The sequence below is a fragment of the Lactuca sativa genome, chromosome 6 (genome assembly GCF_002870075.4).
Source record: "Lactuca sativa cultivar Salinas chromosome 6, Lsat_Salinas_v11, whole genome shotgun sequence".
In the NCBI taxonomy this organism is placed as follows: Eukaryota; Viridiplantae; Streptophyta; class Magnoliopsida; order Asterales; family Asteraceae; genus Lactuca; species Lactuca sativa.
In genome coordinates, this window is record NC_056628.2 from 190,448,510 (window position 1) to 190,458,505 (window position 9,996).

The 9,996-nt window shown below is 31.1% G+C and overlaps 1 protein-coding gene across 1 annotated transcript; it reads left to right on the forward strand.

Moving 5' to 3' along the window:
* Nucleotides 1-4,382: 4,382 nt before the first annotated feature.
* On the forward strand, nt 4,383-8,515 carry LOC111879629 (receptor-like protein kinase 7). Its single transcript, XM_023876091.3, has 4 exons — nt 4,383-4,503; nt 5,031-5,565; nt 5,717-7,795; nt 7,991-8,515. The coding sequence occupies exons 2-4, from the start codon at nt 5,094-5,096 to the stop codon at nt 8,371-8,373; spliced, it is 2,934 nt and encodes a 977-aa protein (XP_023731859.1). The 5' UTR covers nt 4,383-4,503; nt 5,031-5,093; the 3' UTR covers nt 8,374-8,515.
* The last annotated feature ends 1,481 nt before the right edge of the window (nt 8,516-9,996 follow it).

Below are 9,996 nucleotides of genomic sequence, written 5' to 3' on the forward strand. Positions count from 1 at the left end.
GTAACTGTATATGACAGTTTTTTGGCCACCTCAAACCTTTGGTTATCTTTCCGTATTCGGTCATTCGAATATGGTGCATAAGAATCATACACTTATCATTCTTTGTTTAAGAATATTGAGTTTTATCCAATTGAATTTTCGATTATACCAATAAAATATTTCTATCTGAAAATGTATCACGACTTTCAATAAATCCAACCAATCGAAACACCTAGATTTCTAAAATCATTTTTGGATTTTCAACACTTTGTATATTTATTTTTTGTTTAAATGAAGTATAACCAAAATAAACAACATAGATAGTATTTACAGTTTCATAAAAGAGAGAAATTTATTGGTTTTAAGATGGTTTTAAGAGCTTACATTCTTTTATGGTGGTTCTGAATTTGATAGGTATTGTCAATTTTCATCAATAGAAATTGATGGCAAAGTAATCAAGTGAAATGTATAATGAATCATGTGATCTATGATAAAAGCATAATTTTATAAAATAATTTAAATTGAGAAATGACTCAAGACCAATGGAAATTCAAAATTATGGATCAAAACAATAAAATTAGGTTTGAAAAGTTGAGAGTTTTCGATCTATATAAAGTGGGTCAAGAAACTTCTTACAAAACAAAGTAATGTATATTTCAAGTTGGACATATTTTTGCCTCTTATGTCTTTCTCCATTTATAAACGTTTTTTCTTCTAAATTCTCAATATGCTCTGCATTAGTAAATGTCAGTTTTATTTTTCCAGTAACATTTTATTCACAATTTTAAATAGATAGAAATGTAGGTAAGAAGGAAAAGTAAAAAGTTATTTATTTTTTTCTCTATCCAATTGTTACCATGCTACCACAACTGTATCTTGGTGATATGACACTTGAAAATGGAACATTAGTTTCAAGTGGTAACATGATTAGGATTTAAATGGAAGTAGTAGAGGTAGGGTCTAAATGATAACACTCTAGAATTTCATATCAAAGTGCCTCTTGGAAGTGGACTTAAAAATTAAATGGACTTTAATGTTGGTTGAGTAGAAAATATATGGAAGAAACTTAATTAAATTTAATTGGTCATAAGATTAAGCTTACAATTTAGTCAGGTGATTTATTTTGTTCCAAAAAAAAAAAAAAAGATTTCGATACCATTTGTAAATAGTGGCATTGGGTGACCACACAAATCATATCCAATAGCCACCACCTGTTCGATGAAATGTGCAAAAGAGAACAACCAAGTCAATGAGGGCGGCTTTCAATCGCATCGTCACCGACTTATATCTATATACACCCAAACATTTAATTAATTAACTATATTTTTAACTTTCTCCTCTATTATTGAAAGCGAAAGGATATGGAAGTATGATGTGTATTTCATAGTTGTCTGGATGCACTAATAAAGGACAATAATAATTATTATTAAAAATATTGTTTTGTTTTATTAACTTTGCAATGGAAAAGTGGTGTGGTCTTGTGCGATCTTCGTGGTTCTTTCTCTCTTTTTCTCTAGAGTCATATCTTGGATGACCCTTTTTGGTTCGATTTCCATTTTCTTTTAAAAATATTGGAAATAATTTTGTCCTTGTAAAACTAACTTTTATTATCTTTATTCACCAAAATTATATGTAGTGTTGACGAATGTATACGTAATTATCGAAAGACAGGTCAAACTCAAGGGTAGTTTGTTAAAAGAACTATCTTTAAAATCAATAATATTCTTCTCAATGAATAGAAAAAATATTATATAAAATAGTTCTACAAAAGCCCAAGGGATAGTAGAGTTTATCAAAATAAACTTTAATATCACTATGTACGACACATGCTACTATACATTGATGAATCTTCGTCTTTTGTGCTAATACAATATTAACATTATCAAATACATGTCACTCACAAGTAAGAGCAAGAGCAATTGGTGGGGTGCCCGCCAAATGGACTCGATGGACTATCGGTCCAGCAAAATAATCATTAATGAATAGCGACTTACTTACTGACTTTGAAGAGTTTTTATTTACATGTCATCTACTAACAGGCTAATACTAATATATATATATATATATATATATATATATATATATATATATATATATATATATATATATATATATATATATATATATATATATATATATATATATATATATATATATATATATATATATATATATATATATATATATATATATATAACTTTTCGTTTGTGAGACAAGCGTTAAGGAGGAGGGAGTCGTTCCCATTGAACCCACCGAATCCACTGAACTCACTGACAATCAGCTTTTCTCTTTGATTTTTCTTTATCTTTCCGAACCCACAACACATGGAAATCCTATATTTCTCAACCCAGTCAACCCACTCAATTAAAAAAATATACAAAATAATCAAGGTAAAATCTTAATTAGCAAAAGAGTTACCGCCGGTACCACTCCCTCTTCGGCGGGTTGTTTAATTGATTTCACGAACTCACTTCATCCTCTTTATCTACTTTCTCTCTCATTTTCTCTTGTACCATGTGTTTTAAGACTTGTACCTTAGTTGTTTAGTATTTTTTTTTTAATTGAGTGGGTTGAGAAAGATAGGATTTCCATGTGTTGACGGTTGGGAAAGATAAAGAAAAATTAAAGAGGAAAACTGATGTGGGAATGGGTTTAGTGGGTTCAGTGGGAACAACTCCCTCCTCCCTTAGAAATAGGGGATGAAGAGGTTGCTTGGATTCTCTGAAAATTATGATTCACTATCAAATTGAAATATTTCGATTTTACAGATCGAATACTCAGTTGGATGAAATTTAGAGATACGAAATCAGAGAATGTATGTGAGATGTTCTTCAAGAAGTGTACCAGAAAATGACCAAAAAACGGCTATATGATTACTGTCGGGAAACTGTCACTAAACAATTACAAACTATTATAAAAACTAACAAACATGTCATAAAACGAATCTCAAGGAAAATGACCATCAAAACGGTTATATGACCCCGCTCCCAGGGGCGCTGCCCCCAGACCCCTGTTAGTGCACAATATACAAGTATATCAATACGTAAAATGCATATGGATAAATAACACAAAGATAGCCCAAAAAAATAATAAAACATGGATAGTCCGAATAGATAAATAACATAATGATAATCCGAACAAAATAATTACACAAAGATAGTCCAACGAAAAAAATAATATGTGGATAGTCTAAACGAAAAAAATAACATAGAGATAGCTCGAATGAAAAAAATAACATAACGATGGTAAGAACAAAAAAAATAACACAAGGATAGGTCGATCGAAAAAATAGCACAAAGATAGTGCAAACAAAAAAGTAACATATGTATAATCGGAATGAAAAAATAACACATAGATAGTCGAAACGAAACAATAACACATGAATAGTCATAATGAAAAAATAAAACATAGATAGTTCAAACAAGAAAATAACACAAAGATAATCTGAACGAAAACAATAACACACAGATAGTCCAAACGAAAAAAATAACATATGAAAAATCTGATCGAAAAAATAAATAAAGATTGTTCAAACAAAAAAATTAACATAAGAATAGCTTGAACAAAAAAAAACAACATATGAATAAACCGAATGAAAAAAATAACACAATGCTAGTATGTATGAAAGATAACACTTGGTACTCAAAAAATAATTGGGATAATCGTAACGAAAAAAATATATAGGATAATGTGGCCGAAAAAATAACACAAAGATAATTAAAACAAATAATAATAATAATAATATAAAAATAGACTGAATGAAAATAATAAAACAACAATATTTTAAACAAAAAAGTTAACACTAAGAATTGAGAAGAGATACATAAAAACTTCTTTTTTATGATTATTTCATTAATTAAACAATAAAAGTTTTATATAGACATGACACATAAACGAACAACAAGTTATGTCGTAACCTCAAGTATATTACTAACTTTTTATTTAAATTTATATTTATAACTAATAAATAAATGTTTTTTTTTGTCATATGTCTTCTTCTTTTCATTTTGTCACATGTTTTTTTGTTTTTTTGTTTTTTTTTTATTTTCTACTTGCGATTTTTTGAGGTTTTTTCATTCTTACATTAAATTTCCAGTTATATATATATATATATATATATATATATATATATATATATATATATATATATATATATATATATATATATATATATATATATATATATAAAAGGTTTTCATTCTATTCATGAAAGGTTGTTATTTTATTAATTTGAGAAAAAATTCACCTAAATGTTACAAATTCATTGATGTTTTATCTTTTTTTAGTTATTTTATAAAATGTTTAATGTTATATATTGATATTAACTTTTTATTTTTAATAAACTTTTATAGTACACGGATCTAATATTATAAATTCAATAAAAAGTTAATAATTACGAATGGGGAGGTGATGCATATAATCCCCCTATATATACCTCAATGTTTACAGCAATAACCATTAATTGTATTCGGCTATAGTTCCTCATCTTCCTGTTTCAATTGCATATCACAAATTCAAATTCAGGTTAGCTATTCTATATTCTTCTTCTTTCGATTATAGTAGACATAAAACGCTGCATATTCAAACTTCTTCCTGCTATTGGTGTGTTGTGCAATACCATAATCCAAACATAAAGAGAACCCATTTTATTAAAAAAAAATGCCATTTAATTAATTACCAATGCATTCTTTTTTCCTTTCAATTTTGTTTTCGACCAAAAACATTTCAATTGCATGCAGGCAAAACCAAACCTGCCAATTTATTCCATTTCTGTCATTTTTTTAAACATGGATAACATAAAAGAACAAATAAAATTTAAAGAGTTAAGGGTCAGAATCAATATTATAACTATAAACCTATAAATATTATATATTTAAAATTATAAAAATTAACAAAATTATATGTGATTAAACCTTTTAATTTTATTTTTATAACCATTTTAGATATTATATATATCTAACGTTGAGAATCTCAACAATATGCATACATCATTATATACAAATTTTGGAAGCAATCGAATTATTAAATATTTTTATATTGTATAAATACAGTGTGACACATGGTTATAACTTATTATCGTAAAAAAGAAACCGTTTCCTCCTCATCCCATTATCATGTCGCCGGAAATGGCCAACACCACGTACCGGAGAAACCACTTCTTCCTACTTCTCCTCATCGGATTTATCTCTTCCGTCAGCTCCGACGAACTTGAATTCCTGTTGAATCTCAAAACCGCTTTAGCGGAATCTGATACAAAAGTATTTGATTCATGGAGATCGGATAATTCGGTTTGTAACTTTACGGGAATCACTTGTGATGATTCTGGATCTTCGGTTAAGGAAATCGACCTCTCGCATCAGAATCTTGCTGGTTCGATTCCTTTTGATTCGATATGTCAACTCCAATCGTTGGAGAAGCTTGCCTTCGGTTTTAATTATTTGAATGGAAGCGTTACAGAAGACCTCAACAAGTGCTCGAAGTTGACTTATTTGGATCTCGGAAACAATATCTTCTCCGGTCCTATTCCTGATATATCTTCCATGAACGGACTTTTGTATCTCTACGTCAATAACAGCGGATTTTCAGGTACTTTTGTAAAGGTTTACAGAAATGTTGGATAATTTCGTTTTGTTTCGTGAATTGGTGAGGAAATTTGCTAAAATGCATGATAAATTCATTCTTTTGCAGACATTTTTTTTTTGAATTTGTTATGAAACTAACTATTACGAATTCTCAGGAACTTTCCCGTGGAGTTCACTGGAAAATATGACGAAGTTGGTTGTTCTAAGCATCGGAGACAATCTGTTTGATCAAACTCCGTTCCCGAAACAAGTTTTGAAACTGCTAAATTTGAATTGGTTGTACATGGCGAATTGTAGCATCGGAGGTGAGATTCCGGCTGGTATTGGGGATCTTAAGGAGCTTATTAACTTCGAGATTTCGTCCAATTATATTACCGGAGAGATTCCAAAGGAAATCAGCAAGCTAGTGAAGCTATGGATGCTTCAGCTTTGGGCCAACAACCTGACCGGAACACTTCCGGTGGGATTACGTAACTTAACGAATCTCCAGTTCTTCGATGCTTCCACCAACTATCTCGAAGGTGATCTCTCTGAGATAAGGTATCTGAATAAGCTTAAGAGCTTACAATTGTTTGAAAATGAGTTATCGGGAGAGATTCCGCCGGAGCTAGGCGAGTTCAAGCAACTGGTGAACTTGTCTTTGTATCGGAATCAGCTCACTGGGAAACTTCCTCCGCAACTCGGCTCCTTGTCTGACTTCAACTTCATTGACGTGTCGGAAAACTTCCTCTCCGGACAAATTCCTCCCAACATGTGCAAGAACGGGAAGATGACGGAGCTCCTTATCCTTCAAAACAATTTCACTGGCGAAATTCCGGCGAGTTATTCTGACTGTAAGACGCTGACACGGTTTCGAGTGAGCAACAACATGCTTTCCGGTGTTGTACCTAGTGGAATATGGGGGCTTCCTAATGCTGAGATCATTGATATTGCCACGAACGATTTGGAAGGAGGCATTACATCGGACATCGCGAATGCAAAAACATTGGCGCAGATATTCGCTACTCACAATCGATTATCCGGCGAATTGCCACCGGAGATTTCAAAGGCTACATCCTTAAACATGATCGACTTAAGTCACAACCAATTTTCCGGCAAAGTCCCAGCAACCATTGGAGAATTAACCCAACTGACCAGCCTTCATTTTGATAACAACAAGTTCTCCGGCGAGATTCCAAAATCGTTACATTCATGTGCTTCGCTAACAGACATAAACATGGCGTATAATTCATTTTCCGGCCAAATCCCAGCAGCTTTAGGGTGGTTACCGACGCTTAACTCGTTAAATCTATCCTGTAATCAACTCTCCGGTCAAATTCCATCTAGCTTATCATCTCCGAGGCTAAGTCTTTTAGACCTATCCCACAATAAGTTAGCCGGCGCAATACCAGAATCTCTCTCTATCGAGGCCTACAATGGAAGCTTCGCCGGAAATCCTGGTCTTTGCAGCCAAAAAGTGAGCTATTTCCGGCGATGTTCTTCAGATTCCCGTGGCACGTCTAGCGTACTCCGGACAGCAATCACTTGCTTCTCAATTGCCTCAGCTATTGTTCTCGTTTTCCTTGCATACTTCTGTTACTTGAAGAACAAAAATCAAAAGGATGATCAATCTCGTTCGTTGAAAGAGGATTCATGGAATGTAAAATCATTTCATGTATTAGGCTTCGTGGAAGATGACATTCTTGATTCGATTAAAGAACAGAATTTGATCGGAAAGGGCGGTTCCGGCCAAGTCTACCGCGCGTCATTAAAAAACGGGGTGGAATTGGCGGTAAAACACATCCGGAATTCCGATTCCGTTCACCGGAAAAGAAAGCATTCCGGCAAACAAGATTCGTCGGAATTCGATACGGAGGTGGAAACATTAAGCTCGATAAGACATGTAAATGTTGTGAAATTGTATTGTAGTATTACAAGTGAGGAATCGAACTTATTGGTGTATGAGTATCTGCCTAATGGAAGCCTTTGGGATCGGTTACACACGAGTAAGAAACTCGGACTTGATTGGGAAACAAGATACGGGATAGCTGTTGGAGCTGCAAAAGGTTTAGAGTATTTGCATCACGGATGTGAAAAACCAGTGATTCATAGAGATGTCAAGTCAAGTAATATACTCTTGGATGAGCATTTGAAGCCAAGAATTGCGGATTTTGGACTTGCAAAGATTGTTCAAACCGATTCCACTCATGGTTCTACTCATGTGATCGCTGGAACACATGGTTACATCGCTCCCGGTAAGCCTTCTCTCAGGAGTCTAACATCAGCTAGACACAGTTTTGTTAAAATCTATATATATTTTAGTCTTTTGTCTCTCCATAATAATTATTATAAAAAGAAAAACTCTATATATCTAACATGGTATTAGAGCAAACCTAGGTATAACATCTCTAGTTTTTATATTAACAAGATTTTGTGTTTATATTGAACAGAATACGGGTACACGTACAAAGTGAACGAAAAAAGCGATGTGTACAGCTTTGGAGTAGTGTTAATGGAGCTTGTGACCGGTAAAAAACCTATGGAGTCTGAATATGGTGAAAATAAGGATATAGTGTATTGGGTATGCAGTAAATTGAAGAACAAAGAAACCGTGTTAAGTCTTGTTGATTCAAGTATCCCCGATCTTTACAAAGAGGATACCATAAAGGTATTGAAGATCGCGATTTTGTGCACATCAAGGCTTCCGGCACTTAGGCCAACCATGAGAACAGTCGTTAAGATGTTGGAGGAAGCCGAACCATGTAAATTAGTAAGTATAATCATCACTAAAGATGATGATGGTAAGAAAAAGAATGATAAAATTTTGTTTTAATATATGAATGTAGGAAACAAGTTGGTACACTAGTGTATGATAACAAAAATGTCAAATGTATCTATCTAGAGGCAGACACCTTTTTGTAACATAATGCCTTTTTTCTTAAAATCATATCAATCATGTGCGTTTTTACTTTTTATTTCCACACAAGGGGCTTTTATATATACTGCATCTATTAACATCACACAAAGTATATATATATATATATATATATATATATATATATATATATATATATATATATATATATATATATATATATATATATATATATATATATATATAGTTAAAATTTGTTAAAAAGTAGTTTGTTTATGTCATCTCAAACTGAACATTAAATTTCATGTTGTGGATAGTATAACACCAAAATAATGTTATATTGTTCAATAGTATCAAATTTAAGGTTAAAGTTTTATATATGTAAGCTTGAGTTTAGCTATTTTTAATTCATTTTAATTGTTTCAACTTTATGTATGTTTACTTAATGTACTTGTTTAGCGATATTTTAAATAGTATAATTGTTTAAAATTTATTTAAAATTTTTCAATGCTTTGTAATAATTTAAAGTTATTTTAACAAAAAGATATAACAGAAATACATTATAATAAAAATAAAAATAAATTGTTTTGTTATATTAAAAAATGTTGTATTATATTTTATTTAATAATATAATTTATAACGTTGTTATAACAAAAAATATCAAACAAATTTATAAAAAGCTAAGAAATATAAAATGTAGTTTTATAAATCTAAATAAGTTAATATAAACAAATTTACAAAAAAAATGAATGTACTTTTAAGATTTTTTGTTATAAAAAATAGTGTAATGGATTGAAAAAAAAATCATTTTTTTAGACGGTCAATAGAGTCTATTTTTAAGCTAACATATGATTTTACATATGTCTACAACGAATCTGAATCGTCGACATTAAAGAGAGAGGATAATATTTGATACTGATAAACTAGAAGCCATTGGTTTAAAAAAAAAATCACTTCTACACCATGTTTTAATGTTAGGGTATAAGTTGTTCTTACAACTTACAAGTTATAGATTCAAACTTGTTTCAACATAACTTTTTCAAAAACCAAAGTTTTTAATACTTTAATTTCTTCTATCGTCGAAATCCATTTACACTTTCGAATTTTGATGTTGGTTATTTGATACTTGATACGTATATCAACAACTTTTGATACGATAGAGTCGGTAGTATTTTTTCAAACTTCAATATTTGTATCTTAGTGAAAAATCCTTCTACAATATTCGTTACCGATATAATATTGGTGGCATACCAACATATATAGTATTATACCATGAATCCGAAATTAGACTTTATTCTACACATACATCTATGCATGCTTTACATGGATTGTGATTCATGCCTATCAGCCTATATATAGATGCGGTTCTAGAGCCAACAAGGTGGTGGAATGTAGTTTTAGTTAATTTGGTTAATACTATATTTTTCTGCATATTAAATCTAATTTTTAGGTCTCACCACACTGTTGTTTGACGATATCTTAAGAACAAAGCACGAATGATTTGTATTAGGAGATAGAGTTTACAGAAAATTGTTAGAAAAATCTCAATATTTTCGAAAAAGTTTCATTTTAATCCCAACT